Source organism: Ylistrum balloti, unplaced genomic scaffold, assembly GCF_031769215.1.
Source record: "Ylistrum balloti isolate Yb309-2 unplaced genomic scaffold, AGI_CSIRO_Ybal_v1 Utg369998, whole genome shotgun sequence".
NCBI classification, from domain to species: domain Eukaryota; kingdom Metazoa; phylum Mollusca; class Bivalvia; order Pectinida; family Pectinidae; genus Ylistrum; species Ylistrum balloti.
This window is the reverse complement of record NW_026782077.1, coordinates 260,893-282,784: the sequence shown is the minus strand read 5'-3', so window position 1 is coordinate 282,784 and position 21,892 is coordinate 260,893. Positions and strand designations below refer to the sequence as shown.

At 37.3% G+C, this 21,892-nt stretch overlaps 1 protein-coding gene across 2 annotated transcripts in view; it reads right to left on the bottom strand.

Moving 5' to 3' along the window:
- The window catches only part of LOC132548029 (uncharacterized), a 78,577-nt gene that overhangs the window by 7,610 nt on the left and 49,075 nt on the right, over window positions 1-21,892 (bottom strand). For both annotated transcript variants that reach the window (XM_060211849.1, XM_060211850.1), the window contains exons 3-4: window positions 1,880-2,045; window positions 1,176-1,321 (exon numbers count right to left, since the gene is read on the bottom strand). In XM_060211849.1, the coding sequence (XP_060067832.1) occupies window positions 1,176-1,321; window positions 1,880-2,045 (312 nt within the window). The remainder of the gene's footprint in view (window positions 1-1,175; window positions 1,322-1,879; window positions 2,046-21,892) is intronic.

Sequence of the window (21,892 nt, the reverse complement as noted above, 5' to 3'; positions counted from 1 at the left end):
ATGAAATAACTGCGCGTGCTTTATAGGATCTACGTACGATTGTTTTGGATAAGTGGCAATATTTTTCGCCATAAATTCACTGCCGAGAAATTCAGTAGTCGCAACGGGAACACGTGCGTCTTCCCGGGATACATTTGGTTGTAACGAGCGCTAGATAACTTGGAGATCATTTGCCTGACGTGTTGGGAGGTGTGTGATTTGTGTGACACAACGTGGTGTTAACATATTACAGGGCGTGGGTTTTGTGTTGTCTATCGTTACACTGCGTGGGTCCTGGCGTCCTACAGAATGTGCAGAGTGTGAGCAGGAATGTCAACAGACAAACGAGATTAGAACGAGATTATAACGAGGTAACAATGATACATGCTGTCAGATTGCCTTCTTTGACTTCGTAAGCAATCGGAGAAGTGTGGCTATCTTATCTTCGTGCAATACCACATCAAGGTAGAAATCTCCACGATGCATGTGACTAAATACATGATTTGTTTGTTGTCATGACTACCTAATGTGACCACCTTCCAAACGTCACATTAACACTGACACTTGAGTAGACACCACGCGACTGGAAAATATTTTTACAGAAACTGTACCGACACATTTGTTTATAAAAATGTCATTTTAATGTTTAAAAGTGTCGCTGTCTAGTACATGACGCAGTTGCACAACTATCGCAATCGCAGTTGTCCCCCAAACTTGTATTGCAGCAGTTCATGTCAAAATATCTGGATAAATGTGAAATTTGATGAGATAAATTTCATGGTTATATAGACCGCGGCAAGTACAAAGTATAGATATAATGTACTATGTAGTACATTTAACTCGATGTTGGCAAAACATCGCATCCTAACGCCTTCACAAATGGAGGGAGGGACGGATTATTTTCTTTAGGCAAGGAAAACAACTGTGTCTACCCCGGGTATCTTGATTCGGGTGGTTGACTGGAGCAGTCGATACCACAAACAAAGACAGGTTCGATTCCACGGACGGATGCCCAAGACACAGCAGGTCACCTGACGGATCACGAAGGTTTTCTACGGGTACTCCAGTTTCGTCCTGCATTCAGACCTCCTTGTGAGATTCCTCTGGGCTTATAAGGGCGATTGACATAGTTGAAAGAATTGTTTAGAAATTGATGTGAAGTGTATAATTTTGAATTCTTTTTAATGTAAACTTACAATCTGTATTGCTGCAAAATCGTTGGAATCCCGACCTCCAAGCGTCCGGGTCGGCAAATTTGCGTAACCTTTCAAAGTCTCTAGGGCTGGTACATTGACTGTATATTTTATTAAGGCAATCAACTGAATCGTCTAGGTCGCCGTGTCTGAAGAGGAAGTTTTACTTGCGATCAGTTGTACAAAGAATCAATACAAGCAAATGAACACCTATCGAATAAGGCTACATTCGCCATTTTCTGTTCTCTGATCTAAGTTCGCTCTCTTAAGATGTCAACAACTAAAATTCAAGTACCGAAATTTCGAATGTCCAATCCTGGGATATCGCAGAGAAGATTTTGAGATATTTGAAATGAGTTACATATGGATAAATTGTGAGACTTCCATCATACACCTGTAGATAGGCGGTATATATGTCTCAGAGATGAAGAAACAGCATGACTTCCTATTTACAGCAGGACTGAATTCTATTCGAAACACGCTTCGATTTTATATGGCACTCTGACAAACGAAGTAGTAATAATGTGTTCTAGAAACACTGTATCCATTGATGGGAGAAAGTTCCTTCGAAAAAAAATTCACCGGAAATGGCGTAATACAGATAATAGTTAGGTATTACGTTAGAGGAGTTATGATGACGCATTAGTAAGTCATAGAAGATCATTTACGAATCCTGAAATTGTGACAAGGATTATTTGTTGACATACCGGCAGTGACGTTGCATGCGGTCTGCGTCTGCGCCTGTGATGAGCATGCTGTCTCCGTTTCCGTATGTGAGATTATGTAGGCAGGTAAACACCTCGCTAAGTAGGTCATCTGGACAGTAGCCGAGGGTCAAGTTCACCACCCAAAGGATTGCAGTCACCATTGTGTCTGAAATATCAAAACAGGTGTTTTTCAAGTTCTCTTCAATCTCATACCATTTCATTAACGTTTATATATAAGTATTGAACAGCGCTTAGTTGGTATTCTTAGGCATGTGAAAACTAACAGTACAATAGTGTATTCAATTAATTGACTTTATCCAGCCGGTAAATACAAGACACAGCGTAATGCAGTTTAATTGGCCATTTTAATTTTCAACCCCAATCTGTGTATATTACTTGCAATATCAGCCATTGGTAGTCCATGAGCTGGTAATATATTTCACGCTAGCAACGCTACACAATGGTCATTATACAAATGTTGATACATATAAGAACAAATCCTGGTCAGCTGGGAAATTGATTAACTATTCAAACTCATTTCCGGTTAAAGGCTATTTGTAGTTGGGGTCTCTCTGGGATTATTAGTTTAAACAGAAGGCCGGATAAATCAGTCTGCATCTGCTTTTTAATTTAGAGCACGGGATGAATGAAAGGTAGACAAATAAATGTCTATCCGCATTTTATTGCATCGGAAATCAATGCCTGATACAATATACACAGTGTGTAGATTTTTTTTTATCGAAAGTTGCAGGTGAGTTCTTCTATATACAGTAAACACAAAGCGACACTTTCATAAACAGGTTTTTTTCCTGTATAAATGTTTGAATCAAGGAACCAAACTCCACTCAAAATACATGTTTCATGTGTATATCTAGGGTTCAAACTTTTAAACTCTATCATGAGAATACCACGGTGTAGCTGATTGGCGCTGACAACTGTAACTTTGTTTATGATGGTTGTTAAAAGTTAAATTTATCAAAGGGTTTTACTTTTCAGCGGCTCCAATCGTGCCAGTGAGGAGATACCTACATCAGTTTAGCATTTACGGAAGCACAGAGAGACCATAGTCATGTCGGTTAAACGGAAGAACAAAGAGATCACAGCGACGTTTTTCATACGGAAGCTCAGAGAGACCGTAGTGACGTCTTTCATACGGAAACACAGAGAGACCGTAGTGACGTCATTTATACAGAAACACAGAGAGACCGTAGATATGTATTTTATACGGAAGCACAGGGATATATTAAGTCGTGATAATAACAGAGTTCTATAGATATCACTTACACACACTCAAACTTTCATGTTCTTCATTTATAGACCAGAGTTTAAATTGCATGGAAGCTCTGCAAGGCAGTTACAGTACCTACCTCGGTTATCTTCATATAGAATCAGAATAAGACTGCACGGAATTTGAAAATATATCAAATAGCATTTCTGATATACAAGAGGTGAAAGACTTGCTTGGGATCGTCATAACTCATTTGTTCAAAACTGCATCAGGATTCAAAATCAATTGTCACAACAACAAAATTTGATTATTTTTTGTTTGTTTTGTTTTGGGTTTACGAGTTTGACGTCCTCGCAACAACAAGGGCCAAATGGGGACAGGTGTACAGAGGGACACCAAGGGTGAAAAGTAAAGCATAAAATTAAAGATCTGAAGTTTTGATATTACTGTGCTCCTCAATGTCCCCAGAAAACACCACCCTTAATCTGCAACAGATGTCCCACAATTAGTTGCCTCTTATGACATGCAGTGAGGTCATTTGTTTGCCTTGTATAGACTTTCTAGAAATATCTAAAGTCTATACTGTGTGACTCATCATTTCAGCAATTAAGTTGAAAAGGACTCATGAAAATAAATTGTAGATTGTGTTTTTAATTAAATCTGTTTCTGAGAAACCTACAAATAGTCAAAGAAAATGGCAAGAAAACTTTAATACTGACATTAGTGAAGACACTTGGGAGTTAATTTATTTAATATCAAGGGAGATAACTGATGATACAAAACTTCTAACTTTCCAGTATAAAATATTACATAGGATATTGTATACAAATACAAAGTTAGTGAAATGTAAACTTGCAGAAACCGAAAGATGCACATTCTGTACAAATGAAAGAGAAACGATTATACACCTATTTTGGGAATGTAATGTTAAAACACTTTGGTTTTGGTTAATAGAATTATTAGAAAACAAACACCAATTGTCTTTACCTAGAAATCCAGAAGTCTTTGTTCTTGGTGTAGTAGAAATAGAACACAGATATGAAATCAATTTTTTAATGCTTCTTATGAAATACTTTATATTTTTGTGTAAATTAAAAAATAAAACTGTAACTATTTCTGAATGCAAGAAATATATTTCTCAATATGAAAAAATAGAGGACATTGGGTTACATAGATACAGCCTTAGAAAACAAGAAATTATTCAAAACAAATGGATCTTTATTAATCAGTTAATAAATTAGTGAATTATCGTATTCCAACGTATTGTTAACACAGTGTAACAAGTATGTACTTTTTTATTTTCATATGCACTGTAATATTTTATATCATATGCATTAATTTTAGATACAAGTACAATGTATGACGTGTAGTTATGCATGTGATGTGATTGATGTATGTGACTATTGATAAAATCCTGAATAAAAAAAAAATAAATTGTAGATTGTCCACTGTAGCAGGCATTTCATTTTCCGTCCCTTTCATGGGTTGAATTGGGCAGTTATTTTGAGTGACGTCTCATTCTATAAGATGTAGACATTAAATTGCGTTTTACAGCGTTATCATACTGAACAGTCGTTACCTGGTCAAGTCAGCGTGATATCCCATTCGGTCACATTATACTGACAACGGGCTTACCAGTCCTTATAGCTAATCTATCGAACGTAAAGCAAGCGGTCGGTTTCTACTTCATAGATTGGTTTGTCCCGGTCTGGGAACAGGAACTGAATACTCTTCATTTGGATGGATACTCATCCAAAAGGTCAACAGAGAGGAGAATGATGATAAAAAAATGAGAAGAGATCAGACACCATATCCAGTCTCCTATAATTAACACTCGTTGAAGGGACAGATCGGGAGTTTGGACTGTATCGTTTCATTTTTAATTTTAAAGCTTGTGCACTTTGTAATGTTCTTTGTAGTGTACTTTGTAGCGGACTTTGAATTGCACTTTGTAGTGTACTTTGTAATGTACTTTGTAATGTACTTTGTAGTGTACTTTGTAATGTACTTTGTAGCGGACTTTGTAGTGGATTTTGTAGTGCACTTTGTAATGCACTTTGTAGTGTACTTTGTAATGTACTTTGTAGCGAACTTTGAAGTGCACTTTGTAGTGTACTTTGTAATGTACTTTGTAGTGTACTTTGTAATGTACTTTGTAGCGGACTTTGTAGTGGATTTTGTAGTGCACTTTGTAATGCACTTTGTAGTGTACTTTGTAATGTACTTTGTAGCGAACTTTGAAGTGCACTTTGTAGTGTACTTTGTAATGTACTTTGTAGTGTACTTTGTAATGTACTTTGTAGCGGACTTTGCAGTGGATTTTGTAGTGCACTTTGTAATGCACTTTGTAGTTGACTTTGTAGTGCACTTTGTAGTGTACTTTGTAATGCACTTTGTAGCGGACCTTAGTAAACATTGAAGTGTACCTACAACCCATCGTATTTATCAAAACTTTCCACACTGAACACCGGTCTATATCTGTACATTGTGTATCTGTATCGAAAAACTGTATATAACGACAGTCTGCTAAATGTTCACCTTCCGGAATAAAAATTACAAATTATAAAAAATTGCCACATGTATCAAGCGAAAAGCTGTTATAGAGAGAATGATGATGTATTAACTAATAACTACAAACAGGATGTAACATGTTGACTGTGATCTTTATGGTATAAAAGTTCCTCAAACCAACAGTCTTCGTTTTTAGTGTAGACCCTATATTAATATCCGACATTAACATGTTTTGGGTTTGGCTCGACTCTATATTACATTGTTCTGCGTGGAATTAAATACAAAATATTACAGTATCATATTGGGAACCAAAGCTGTATTATTGTAGGATAAAAACACCAGTGGGTGGTTTATGAGAAGCTGTCTTAAGAAACGCACTGTTGATAGCCTGCATCCTGACTCCTAACAAATAAACAAAGAAAGCGACAAAGACAACATAAAATAAACAAATAAATAGACTTATGAACAGACATAAAGGGGCGTACACACCAGTCAGGGTTCAACATGGGCGTGTCATTATACACCAGTCAGGGTTCAACAGGGGCGTGTCATTAAACACCAGTCAGGGTTCAACAGGGGCGTGTCATTATACACCATTCAGGGTCCAACAGGGACGTGTTATTATACACCAGTCAGTGTTCAACAGGGGCGTCAGGGTTCAACAGGGGCGTGTTATTATACACCAGTCAGTGTTCAACAGGGGCGTCAGGGTTCAACAGGGACGTGTCATTATAAACCAGTCAGTGTTCAACAGGGGCGTGTCATTATACACCAATCAGGGTTCAACAGGGGCGTGTCATTATACACCAGTCAGGGTTCAACAGGGGCGTGTCATTATACTCAAGGCAGGGTCCAACAGTCAGGGTTCAACAGGGGCGTGTCATTATACTCAAGGCAGGGTCCAACAGGGGCGTGTCATTATACACCAGTCAGGGTTCAACAGGGGCGTGTCATTATACACCAGTCAGGGTTCAACAGGGGCTTGTCATTATACACCAGTCAGGGTTCAACAGGGGCGTGTCATTATACTCAAGGCAGGGTCCAACAGGGGCGTGTCATTATACACCAGTCAAGGTTCAACAGGGGCGTGTCATTATACTCAAGGCAGGGTCCAACAGGGGCGTGTCATTATACACCAGTCAGGGTTCAACAGGGGCGTGTCATTATACACCAGTCAGGGTTCAACATGGGCGTGTCATTATACACCAGTCAGGGTTCAACAGGGGCGTGTCATTATACACCAGTCAGGGTTCAACTGGGTCGTGTTATTATACGAAAGTCAGGGTCCAACAGGGGCGTGTCATTATACACCAGTCAGGGTTCAACAGGGGCGTGTCATTATACACCAGTCAGGGTTCAACAGGGGCGTGTCATTATACACCAGTCAGGGTTCAACAGGGGCGTGTCATTATACACCAGTCAGGGTTCAACAGGGGCGTGTCATTATACACCAGTCAGGGTCCAACAGGGGCGTGTCATTATATACCAGTCAGGGTTCAACAGAGGCGTGTCATTATACACCAGTCAGGGTTCAACAGGGGCGTGTCATTATACACCAGTCAGGGTCCAACAGGGGCGTGTCATTATACACCAGTTAGGGCCAAAGACGACGTAGTCATTGCGGAATTGAAATGGAGTACCTTTTTCTTCTTGAATTTTATGTTCAAGGTAATTTTTGACGATTTTGTTTTTATTTTCCAGAAAAAAAAGAAAAGAGAAAGTAAAACCATTTAAAATACCAACATCGACAGTAAAACTATATGGACCGATAAACATATCATATGTGCTTTAACCGACAAGTTAGGAAGCAAACTAGGCTCTCTCCTTACCATTTTTACAACTCTGACGAAACAAATACACCCTTTCTAGCATCAGGTACCGAGATGTGCCGGAATTCTATTTTTGAAATAATTAGAAGAGATTAAGACAGAAATGCATCATGAGAATTGAAACAGACGGGTAACACATGGATCATGTAAATTAAGGGAATGCATTTCACTGACTGCGTGTGCAATGGCTTGAGGTCTGAAACAATATTCAGGAGCTGTTTCGTGCGTTGTGAAATAACTATGAAATGAATTCACAGTAGGAACTTCTATAATTTGTACTTACCCCCTCCGGCAGACCCGTGTCTTTAAAGAGACGGAGTTGTATCTAGTTAGGCTCTTGGCACGAGTGAATAGTTACCGATGTAAAGAATTTGACGTGCACTTAAAACGTAAAAAAATATTATTACTCTTTTCGACACGGGCAGCCAATTATGAGAGACATTAGACTGTTTAAAGTTTCACCGAGAGATAGTTTACCTACAACTCGAACGGACAACTTCACACAACATGTTTGTGTCGGTCGGCAACTTCCGGGAGAGTGTTACAAGAACATGATTGCCTTTTAAACAGGCACCTTGTTAAATATACAACGGAAACCGATTCCCCTTCTAAATTATTATAAACTTTCTAGTCCGGCGCTGGGAACACAAATATCATGCAGATGACGTATTTTGGGTCCGGTGAGCGTCAGGATATTTTGATATCTCGAACCTGCGATTTACTTAAAGTCCCCCGTTTACCTCGATGACAAACGGTCTTGATTCATATTCAGACTTATGTTAACAAAACTCACTTTATATCTTTATACTTTAAAAGCAAAAAAAAAAAAAAAAAAAAAAATTTTACAAGAGAGCGTTTAATGTTGAATTCTTATGAGTTACGGTTTTTTAAAAGTTTTTCGGATATATAACTTTATTCCACCTATTTAGAATGTTTGCATGATACTGAACATACAACTGCAAACATGAGGCAGAAAGAAAGAAGAGATTAAAAAATGTCCGCCGCCACTGATATGGAGGGACCTCACCGGCATGTTTCGTTACATGATCTGGAGGTTTTACTCTAAGGAAGCACATTTGTTACCGTTAAAACCAACATTTTATTTAACATGCCACGATAACATTTGAAATGAACACAGCTAGATCTGCTCTGTAAATCTATTTTTTGAAAAGAAGTTTTAAAATCAGCAAAAATGTGTGACTGCGGAACACGTGCGTTAAAATCTGATTATTTTACAGTTGTTGTTATGCAATGGGTACGAATTTCTACAGATGTTTGAGGGTAAAAAAATGATAAGAGATTTAACGTTATTTCCAGACATCCAGAGGAATCAGTTTAACCTTCACTGATGTTCGTTATGTAAACGGTTCTTATTAAAATCTGATTTACAGACAAGTGTCCGTTACTCGCACAAAAATCTGTAACGTTATTATGATTCAAACTTAAAACATGTAGATCTTTCCTGTTCCTTACCATACTTAACAAAGAAATAGCCAAAAAGCATGTAAACATTTTGTATCTCTCTGCTGGTACAGTCAGGTCTCGAGAATTTATCATGAAAATCATCCCCATTTACTTAATATTCACATTTGTCTAAGTATAAAGATATTCACAATTAATTCATTTCATTAATTTTTGATTTTATTACTTTTGTTAAAATATCATGAGTGGTGAAGAGTCGGTAATACATCTTCGTGTGAAGACCCGAGGTGTTAGGTTCGATTCCTAATCTGAGCAGGTTTTGTGTTTTCTTTTATAAAGTTTAGATCGTTGACCTTGTTTAATCAAACTGTCCTGTGTGTCATGCGACACGTAACCCGCATGATGATCAGTGATGTATTCACCAGCTAATATAAGAATATCAAAATGGCCTTGGATGTTCCACGGCAACAGAGATATAGTAAACTGTATATACCCGGAAGCACAATTGACATGCCTATCTGTTAAACATCTAAGGAGGCTCTGACTTTTACGATAAGCGAGCAAAAATTTCGAAAGCAATAGAAATATGAAAAGTCTACCTTCCGCAAGTCTGACAAAATCATTCTAACCCGGATATCGGAGAAGTTAAACATTCATAATCTAGAAAGCAGTTAACACATTTACTCCGGAGAAATAATAGAAACACTTTTTTCCGAATATTGATAAGGAAACTACAGAAAACCCCGATATTTTAAACATAGGAGACATTTATCTGATACTAGTGAAGGCCCCTATATTTAACACATAGGAGACCTCATATCCGGATACGAAAGAAACCCTTCATATACGGATACCAGAGAAACCTCTCATATCCGGATACCACAGAAACCTCTCATATCCGGATACCAGAGAAACCCCTCTTATCCGGTTACCACAGAAACCTCTCATATCCGATACCAGAGAAGCCTCTCATATCCGGTTACCTGAGAAACCTCTTATATACGGATACCAGAGAAACCTCTCATATCCGGATAGGAAAGAAACCTCTCATATCCGGATACCAGAGAAACCTCTCATATCCGAATACCAGAGAAACCTCTTTATCCGGTTACCAGAGAAACCTTTCATATCTGGTAACCTGAGAATACTCTCATATCCGGATACCAGATAAACCTCTCATATCCGGATACGGAAGGAACCTCTCATATCCGGATACCAGAGAAACCCCTCTTATCCGGTTACCAGAGAAACCTCTCTTATCTGGTTACCTGAGAAACCTCTCAAATCCGGATACCAGAGAAACCTCCCATATCCGGATATCAAAGAAACCTCTCATATACGGATACCAGAGAAACCTCTTACATCCGGATACGAAAGAAACCTCTCATATACGGATACAAGAGAAACCCCTCATATACGGATACCAGAGAAACCCCTCTTATCCGGTTACCAGAGATATCTCTCATATCTGGTTACCTGAGAAACCACTCATATCCGGATACCAGAGAAACCTCTCATATCCGGATATCAAAGAAACCTCTCATATCCGGATACCAGAGAAACCTCTCATATCCGGATACGAAAGGAACCTCTCATATCCGGATACCAGAGAAACCTCTCATATCCGGATACCAGAGAAGCCTCATATATCCGGATACCACAGAAACCTCTCATATCCGGATTTACCTACATACTACATTTAGTACAAAGACATAGTTTACACGAAAGTAAACAATATCCAGATTATTATAGTGGTAATAAACATCTGGATCATAGATACATGTTATAGTAACCATTGCTATTTTGCTTTTGTTTATTGGAGTTGTAAAAATATTTTTCTTAGCTACAACATTGTTTTCCAATGAAAAATAGCTTGGAACATTGATTTTTTCATGAATAACGAAAGAACGCTCCAGTTCTTCGACCAAGAAATACCAACAAAAACAAAAACATTATGATAAATGAATGCATGGTAATTGAAACAGATAAATCACATTTAAATTGCCGTTACAGTTTATTGCTATGCTAATTGTTTATATACACAAACTATTGTTGGTTCACTGCAAATCGATTTCTATGCCTGCCTTTATAAATATTTTATACAAACAGATATGTATCATATCTAATAAGATATGTACGTGTTTCATATTAAAATCGTATTCTCTGTCATGACATTTTATTTAAAAAAACAGACTTTAACGATAGCTCATGATTTATCGGGAGTGTGACTCAGAGATCGATAATCACATGCCCTGCGTTAATAAATCATTGCCTATATTTTAATGAGACTGGCAGCGCTTTGTTTGGTATGGTAGACTTCCGACAAACACCTGAATAAGAAACAAGAGATCCTACAGTCACTTTTCATTTCATTTATGTCAAGCATCACTGATGGTCTAATAAAAGTCGAAAATAGACCCGTAAGGACGTCAGCTACAAGACAAATCTTCTATATACGTGTTTTAATGAGCAAAAACTGACAATAGCGGTGTGGAGACGAGATTTGCATGCTATGACAAGAAAATGTCAGGAGCACTGAAATGTGTCGTTTCTATTAATAGTTTGTCTGTTTTCTGTATTTTATCTTCTCGTTAACAGCATGGTCACTTTGAGACAGTGTCCTTGTAGTTGTTGTTGACTACCTCACTAAACAGTATCCGGAAGATCCGTCACATCTAGAGTAATTAGGGTAAAGTGACTGTCACAAGGACACGATGACAACAGCTAAGCTTCCATAGAAACACAAACCGCTACGATCAAGGCTCTTTACCTGGGCTTGCGTAGGCAAATGATCTATCGATAGAGTTTGAAATCTAAAAAAAGTGTTTGAACAGCTATGAATATTTCATCTCAGAGAAAAATGCGCTTTTGATATGCCATTGTCTTTTCTCGATTTCAAAATGTTAGTGTAAAACAATCCACGTATAATACCGAACTAAAGCGAGTTTGGTGTTAGGGGTTTTTTCTTGTTCCCAATGTCCTCTAAAATCTCCTAAAACGACTTTCAACATGACACCAATCAATATTGAAACCCGACATGTGGTCGTTAAAACGGAACACGACATTTCAATTTTTCATCTTTTAAACGAAGTACGATACAAACGTTCAGACCGCGAGGGTGAAAGGCGACCTGACAGAAATAACGTCACGTGGTTTATACAGCTTAAAAAGACGAGTATTCAATAACACTGTCACTTGTTTAGTGAACGTCAATCGGCAACAATAAAAAATCAGGTTCAAAATGTCAAGGATACATAACCCATATCTTACACCGTCACAAAACCTTGTCTGAAATCACAAAAGGTCAAAGGTCATTGTTACTAAAATGTCGGCCAACACTACTATACTCGTAAATAGAAACAATGGTGTCACGTGACCAAAGGACAATGCTAGGTTATAATTGACCTAAACCCGAAAAAAAATCGTTCCTTTTCATAATGGAAATACTTCATAAAGGAACACTCACAAAAAGATAAAGCATTTTCAAAATACACGTGTTGCCCCACGTGAAACTCTTAATACCTCAAATATTATTTACAATATCGATACACTCACAAGTGAAATTTGAATTCGTTCGGAACAGTTTTTGAACAATGTATCCAGAAACACTTGCGCGTGACTTTGTTTTACAGTAAAGAAAATAGTCCTCCAGGCTTTGAAATAACTCACGTTAAACACTACGTTTTAACGACTACTCCAACCATCGACTATTTTACAAAGTATAAAAGTCATTCCCAATCGCTCGGGTGCTGTAAAGAATCAGTTAGTTTCTTTTCCTCGTCATAAACTTCAGCAGGTCGGTGGAGGGGAATCGTCAGACCTGCTCGAGCCCCGAGAGAGCCCAGTATGGCTATGGGTCGATACGTCACTGACGGGAATCCGCAAGCAAATTCTATATTTGTGAGAGTAACAGATTATAAATGAATAATTCTATTGGGTTTATCGCCTCAGGACAGTCTGGAATATTTTGGGTCTTCTTGTAGTAGCTGGTAAATACATCCCTGAACAACATACGCGAGACACGTCGCATGTAATCAAAAACAACTAGGATAAAGAGTCTTGCCTAAAAGACTTAACCACGTTGGCACAAACCAGTACGTTTCTCGGACACAAACCTCGGATATTCACCTGAGATGTCACAGACCCCGGATATTTATCTGCGATGACACAGACCCCGGATATTTATCTGCGATGACACAGACCTCGGATATTTATCTGAGATGACACACACCCCGGATATTTATCTGAGATGTTACAAACTTCGGATATTCACCTGAGATGTCACAGACCCCAGATATTTATCTGCGATGACACAGACCTCGGATATTTATCTGAGATAGACCAACTTTCTACCGACTAGGCTGAAACAGTATCCGATGAATATTCCTAGTCAAATTGTACTTTTCAGTCGGTATCTCAAGGTACATCAAAAACAATACCTTAAATAACTTCTACTAATACCCCAAACCTCATACAAATGTACGCAAATCATTTAAACAATATCTTATTCAAAGACGTCAGTGTGATTAATTGCACAAATATTACATTTGGAACGAAGTTATTTTTCCGTCTTTCGTCGCAATCGTAAATAAAACACTAGATCGACAAAACAGCGCACAAAAGTGTCTCAACATTTATCTTAGGAGGAAAATGGTGGGAACTGAGAACCGGAAAGTCGGTATATAGAGCTCAGAGTTTAACTTATTAATAGTTAAGTACATTCATAGGACAGAAATAGGATGACGGTGGCGAAGTGGCAGTCTGACTGTCTTTATCACTCGCCCTTCACCTCTTGGTCGTGGGTTCGAGTGAATACAAATTGTATGATACTATGTTTCCTCTCAAACCATGGAGAAACAGGGACTTGTGTACAAGATGCAGTTAACAAAGACCATGAATATAATCTGAGGAGTTCCGAAGCATGTTACAGATCACACCAGATCAACGAGTATTGTTGACTCAACCTTATCTTACTTTTTTTCAGAAAAGTTGATAGATTTGATCTTTTCTGCAACTTCTATAGTATCGTCATAACATACACACAAACTAATTGTGAGAAGAATTTCGACGAACATGTCGACCTCAAAATGATCTCGATCAATGTTTTGTTCTCGTGCATCTCTAACTGTATAACCATGACGTACATTCAAAATCATTTAAAATAAATCCATTAAAATGAAAATTTATAGAAGCGCGTCCCAGTATTCTGTTTTACACGTTATTATACACAGGTATTTTCCTTTTTTCAATCCTATTTGACTTTTTATCGATATCCCACAACGTTCAGCGATAAAAACTCTATACCTTTATGTTTACCATTATAAAGACATTTCGCGTGATCACGGTATGTATGTGTTTGCACAGATAACGACTGGAGAGGTGGAAATAGTGGTCAATATTTTTTTTGGACGTGGATAAAACACATGTCCACATCCGCAAACGTCCATTATCAATGAATATTTACAACTGCACTTTGGTTTACAGGTACAACCGTACTTATAGAAATGTACTCTTGATGAAGTACACAAGAACTATACCCGAGAACTACTGTTGGTGAAGAAGTGATTCTGCTTCTGTCCATTTAGAAGCAATATGCAGCTAGCTGTAACCGGGCTTTTACAACACGGATCAATATGTGAACAGAAATGCTGGAAGAAGTGTAGTGTATGTCGTCTGTATTTAAATTGTTGATGATAAACCAGAAGAAAACATGGCATTGTCCTTTCGGAAGCTCTGTACAGATAAAAGAACTGTTACATCCATCTGCAAAATATATCAAAAAATGACGAATGCTTTGCTTTAAAAATGTTGAAGGTTTATTACAACGTTTTCGTTTTTTCCCATATCCTGAGTATAATCAACCGTATGAAGTCGATTGCCTCGAAATCACAGGGACTTGTTACTAAATCACAGGGACTTGGTTCTAAATCACAGGGACATGGCACTAAATCACAGGGACTTGTTACTAAATCACAGGGACTTGTTACTAAATCACAGGGACTTGTTACTAAATCACAGGGACATGGCACTAAATCACAGGGACTTGGTTCTAAATCACAGGGACTTGGCACTAAATCACAGGGACTTGGTACTAAATCACAGGGACTTGGCACTAAATCACAGGGACTTGTTACTAAATCACAGGGACTTGTTACTAAATCACAGGGACTAGGCACTAAATCACAGGGACATGGCACTAAACGACATGTGCTTGGCACTAAATGACAGCTACATATGTATAATACACGGTCCATTAAGTTGGGTTTCCGTGGCAAGTCCCTGTGTGTCTACAGGTATCGACTTTTCTATATAAATATATACATATATATATAGGACACGGGTATTACATATACAAATATATCAGAGCGACAAGGCTAGGTACATTAGTCTATCATTGCCGCCTACGTATACTCAAATCGTTATTGCTCCCTGATTAAGGCAGACTTCCCCCATCGTTAAAAAGTCAACCTCGGGTATATTGAAATACCCAGAAATGTAAAATAACTCAATTATTTCATAATAAATTCAAACTACGTTCCTTCAATTTTGTAAGTATTATTCTAATTTAAGTTCTGCCGACAATGTGGAATGAACTTTTCATTGACATCAATTTGGACACAAAGCCACTACAATTAGTGTCTAACAATGCGATGCGTACTAGCGTTAATTTAAGATAATCATCGGTGATATAATTACACTTTTATTTTTAAAATGTAATATTTGCAAGACTGAAGTTTCTCTCTCGTCAACTGAAATAATATTTCTCGATTAATTTAATACTTAATGTCACCAAAACGTTTGCTTCTTACATAACGTATCCATCAAAATGTCGACGATTTTACCAAACAGTGTAATGATGGTGAACGACATTTTGCTATTAATGACAAACCACCATAAAACACTATCGGCAGAGTATGTAATGACATTGTGTGTTAGTGGATCTTAAAGGTGATATTCTGCACAAGTTGGAAAATTTCTGGCTGTTCTGTAACTTGTTAGAACTCTTTGTAATGAATTTTAAAGTCATTGTCAACATCAAAATAACTTTCCTCGGGTCAATTTGGACACGTGAGATTGGTGGAAATACCCCTGGCAAATCTAAAATTAGGCTTTCTAAATGTAGCATACTGTGGAATCTGGAACTCAGTGACAAACCGGATCATAGATTTTATGTAAAGTATAGGTGACATACAAAATCTGTATGATGTTTATAATTTCTTGTGAGGTCTTAATTCTTCGGATTCGTTTGTGTTAATTGCTGCCGATTTGAAAATACACAAAAATATTTCAAGCTGTTTGGCTAATAGAACGCAATCATGTCGCACCCATTCATGGTCGAGCGATTTTTTTTAAACCAATCTAACAAGATTTATATATAATTTCCACAAATTAGATATCACTTGTTCCTTTATATGTTTAATCACGGCGTACAATTTCTATAAGAACACAAGTCGATCCTTTTGTATTTTTTTTTCAAAAGAATTATATATGAAACCGAACCTTAGAATATCCCTTAACATTGTATACTAAAATATTCATTTCTTAAATCGTGACATATCGATATCACACATTATGGGCTTCTTACAACATATTTTTGTTGAAACATAAAATTCACTACCATGTAAAAGAACACGGGTTCCGGCATGAGTTAGGACAACTGATGAAATGCCCTCTCCCTCCCATCCTTTCCACATTGTCTAATTTTCCTCAGTCGCCTCCTAGTTTTCACCAACTTGGGCTTTTAGCATCACTGACGAGTCCTAGTAGGCCGAAAAAGCATATAAATTCATTGTTTGGCTCTACTGTATACAAGTCTAAAATTGTATCAAAAATGCTAATCACGTAGCTGTGTTTTATACGGTTTTATCTACAGAACAAATTTGTTTAGTCGATAAATCAGCGATGTCAATGACATGGAATTATCTATTTAAAGAGTTTTACCTATCAATAGTTAGTAAAATTGGTTATTACGTGTGAAATATGATGTGTATAGGTTGGAGAAGATGGCGATTTTCTCAGCAACGCGAAATGCGACACTCTCAAAGGCGTATGACCCTACACCCGGTCATGTGACCTAAACACTCTCACAAGAGATAGACAAATATTGAAAATCTTGGGTGATATTACTGTTTTTGGGCCATTGACATTAGCAACCAGATCATGTTGTTATTTACTGTATACATATAATGTATTAGGATAAAACATTGTCGATTCCTATCTACGACAATATGTTCTCCTTTTTAGTATATAAGCCTCCCTTTTATAAAAAAATTAAAAGCAATTCCGAGTGAACCGTAATCCCTGTCAAGCGCCCAGAGATTCAAAAGTCCAGTTCAAATAACATTTGATCAAACACATAGCATACATTTGTAATATTCAAAAAATCAAAAACATCGCATGATATGCCCTGCCAAATCTGGCTTCCGAGACACGTAACATATTGAAGTACGTAGCTAACATTGAGAAATGACACTGCATTGAACACGGACTGAATATTGATCTACAATCATTTCGTCCATGATGAATTTAATGATACTTTGAATAGGTACGATTCATATCACAAAGACACTATGTAAGAAAACTTCTCCGTGTAAGATATCTGGCTCCAACATAACACTTGTTCATATTATACCCAACTCATTAAAACTGGTTACTCTTTTCCTACATTCCATCACATGGGGTTACTCCTTTTCTACAATCCGTTACATGGGGTTACTCTTTTCCTACATTCCATCACATGGGGTTACTCCTTTTCTACAATCCGTTACATGGGGTTACTCTTTTTCTACAATCCGTTACATGGGGTTACTCCTTTTCTACAATCCGTTACATGGGGTTACTCTTTTTCTACAATCCGTTACATGGGGTTACTCCTTTTCTACAATCCGTTACATGGGGTTACTCCTTTTCTACAATCCGTTACATGGGGTTACTCCTCTTCTACAATCCGTTACATGGGGTTACTCCTTTTCTACAATCCGTTACATGGGGTTACTCCTTTTTTCTACAATCCGTTAAAGCATGTTACTCGTTTTGTTCGATCCATCAAAACTAGTTACTGTTTTCTACAACCTTTTAAAACCGGTTGCTCGTTTTCTGCGATCCATTAAAATGACTTACTCATTTTCTATATCAACATTGCACAATGTAGACAAAATTTGGTCACAAGAATCGCTGGTCGGGCGCGCCAACGGTTTTCGATTTCAAAGGCAGAGAACCATATCTAAAATTGAATAAAAGTTTTCTCTGGCATTTATCGTGAACAGAGTTAACACAATCACTTGTGCCTGAATCACATCTGTATGTACGCAGTTATAAACGTAATACTGACATCGTTAGCATGGATTGCCTGCCCTCCGATGTGTCTGGTTACACAAGGAACACAGTTATCTAATTCTGAAGCTCACAATTGCAACCTACCTTTATCTTCCATGATTTTTTTTCAATTATTTCATAAAATCAACGCCAATTCAATATTTTATCAGTACACAGGCTCAAATCACAGTAGTTCCCGTCCATCAACTGTCAGTTTTTGGACTTTTGGTATCGGCATAGATACGAATAAAAGAAATCAGGTGACCTTTGACCTTTCCTGATCTAGGGAAATCGATATAGACAGTAATCGGAACAAATATATTACCATTTCCAATAAATTACAAACAAGGGGAAGATAATTCAATATTAAATGAAATTCCAACGTAATTAATCTTTAATGTATGTTTGTACTGCGTTTTCAGTAGTTGTACTTAATAAGCTAAAAAAAAATCTGCTATATATGACGATTTTTTTTAAAGTTAAAGTTCGCTGCGAAAATAGCAAAAAATATCTGTTATTCAGGAAAACATTAAGATTGATAAGTGAAAATGAATTATTTCCTGTTACACACATTCTGACGTCTGTATCGGAAAAAAATGTTGCAAAATATTGCGTTTTGGGTTTTAAAACCAGTTTCTAAAATATAGCTTTTCAAAAAATTATAACGAAAAAAAAATTATAATATTGCTGGAGTTTTTCACTTATCAGAGGAGTACATAAGATGAGTATATCACAATGAAATAATATCTATATACAATGTACATTATCATAATGAAGGTTTCAAAAACAAGGTCTTTGTACTTATATTAATTCAAAAATTGGCACTGTTACACGTATATACAAACTGATAACACATCATGGTACAACAACGGACAGAGACGGTGAGGCACGGAAGGAGAAATACACAGGGGGTGGAAAAGACAGTTTTCAAGTTTCAAATTCTAGTCAAGTAATTACTTCATTTTCCGGTGTCGTCGTAATACTTCTTGTTAAAATGGTTGGATTGTTGGTTTTATTTTTTGAAGTGTTGCGTAAAATCAAAATGAAACATTATCGATTTTTTATCCACGTTAAAGCTGTAGGTGACAAAAATGAAAACATCACGAAAGCGTTCTCGTTTATTCCCTACATTAGTTGGTGAAATCTGAGTTCCAGAGTGCACTGACAATTCTCAAATCACTAATTCAACTTCAATTTCCGGCTTAAAAATCAACGTACATGAGCACTCTTGTGTAAGGATTTGAACGATCACTTTTTGTATAAATTGTCAATAAACCGGAGACAGTGAATTATTTCCAGTGAATTGAAAGTAATAGATTTAACAGGGCAAACGTACATCTGTTGGAAAAGACAGTCATCAAAGTGTATTAAAATTCAATTCAATATTTTTTGTTCGTTTAATCTTTATCCAAGTACCAATTTAACATCTTATCTAATATGTCGGATTTGTGCAGTCAGATAATTCATATAAACATCTTTGATATAATTTCCGATACCCCTCTAGAGTTATAACTTATCTATTTTTTCTAGGGATGTTCGGGCTAAGTCTATACTATAAGAAATAATACAACCCTGTTAGTGAGTGCATTCTTTCGTGGTCTTAAAAAAAGATTATTTTAAAACTTTCATCGATACTATACAACCGTAACACCTCTCTTTAATCTGAAGTCGTAATCATTGCATTTTAATTCCCTATATTTTTTGAAGTTGTGTAAACAACGATGTTTCAGTGTGTGCCGTAAAACATGTTTACTGCTAAGATTATACAAACTCACTTTGAAAATATTTGGAAAAATTCTCCCTTTAAAGGTAATAGAAAATATTATCTATCCTGAGGACAAGTCTGTTCCCGCTAATATCATCCTTTGTAAGACATGTCTATACCTGGGAAATATCATCCTTTGTAAGACATGTCTGTTCCCGCTAAATATCATCCTTTGTAAGACATGTCTATACCTGGGAAATATCATCCTTTGTAAGACATGTATATACCTGGGAAATATCATCCTTTGTAAGACAAATCTGTACTGTGTACCTACCCTCACATCTCAGTATAACTGTGTACCTACCCTCACATCTCAGTATAACTGTGTACCCTCACATCTAAATATAACTGTGTATCTACCCTCACATCTCAGTATAACTGTGTACCTACCCTCACATCTCAGTATGACTGTGTACCCTCACATCTCAGTATAACTGTGTATCCTCACATCTCAGTATAACTGTGTACCTACCCTCACATCTCAGTATTACTGTGTATCTACCCTCACATCTCAGTATAACTGTGTACCTACCCTCACATCTCAGTATTACTGTGTACCTACCATCACATCTCAGTATAATTGTGTACCCTCACATCTCAGTGTAACTGTGTATCTACCCTCACATCTCAGTATAACTGTGTACCCTCACATCTCAGTATAACTGTGTACCTACCCTCACATCTCAGTATTACTGTGTACCAACCCATACATCTCAGTATAACTGTGTACCCTCACATCTCAGTGTAACTGTGTATCTACCCTCACAAATCAGTATAACTGTGTACCCTCACATCTCAGTATAACTGTGTACCCTCACATCTCAGTATAACTGTGTACCCTCACATCTCAGTATAACTGTGTACCTACCCTCACATCTCAGTATAACTGTGTACCTACCCTCACATCTCAGTATAACTGTGTACCTACCCTCACATCTCAGTATAACTGTGTACCTACCCTCACATCTCAGTATAACTGTGTACCTACCCTCACATCTTAGTATAACTGTGTATCTACCCTCACATCTCAGTATAACTGTGTAACCTCACATCTCAGTATAACTGTGTACCCTCACATCTCAGTATAACTGTGTATCTACCCTCACATCTCAGTATAACTGTGTACCCTCACATCTCAGTATAACTGTGTATCCTCACATCTCAGTATAACTGTGTACCTACTCTCATATAACTGTGTACCTACTCTCATAATAACTGTGTACCCTCACATCTCAATATAACTATGTACCCTCACATCTCAGTATAAATGTGTACACACCCTCACATCTCAGTATAAATGTGTACACACCCTCACATCTCAGTATAAATGTGTACACACACTCACATCTCAATATAAATGTTTACCCTCGCATCTCAGTAAATGTTTAAATGTGTAAATATCTTCATCCCGACAAAACTTACGTTAAGATATATCAACACTGATACATATACAAACTTGCCACGAAACCCGTTCATTCTTATTTCTGAAAATATTGTAATGCAGTCAGCAGTGACGATACTATTTTAAAGATAATATCTAACACAAACACTTACTGTGTCGTTATTGTCTCCAAGAGCTGCCGTTCTCCGAATGACTTTTTTAGCTCTGATCAATTTAACAATAGTTATGATAGAGAGGAAACGTCCGTCATATTCCCAGGCCAAATCAAAATAACGCTGTATATAACGAGCTAGATAGGATGGTAGATCACCAGCCACTGTAGCCATAATAAGGTGATGACTGGGCTCACTACGTTACATTAGCAAATTAAATCATAGCCAGCAAGGGTTTCTTCTGGCTTCCTAACTACGGCAAAAGGTGTACCCGCAGGAAACCAACAACACTACCAAGGAGGGAAGTCAGAAAATGCAATTAGATAATTAGCTAGGAAAATGGCGAGGAACATTAAGAAAGATTTGAATAAATAGAGATATGTAACTCT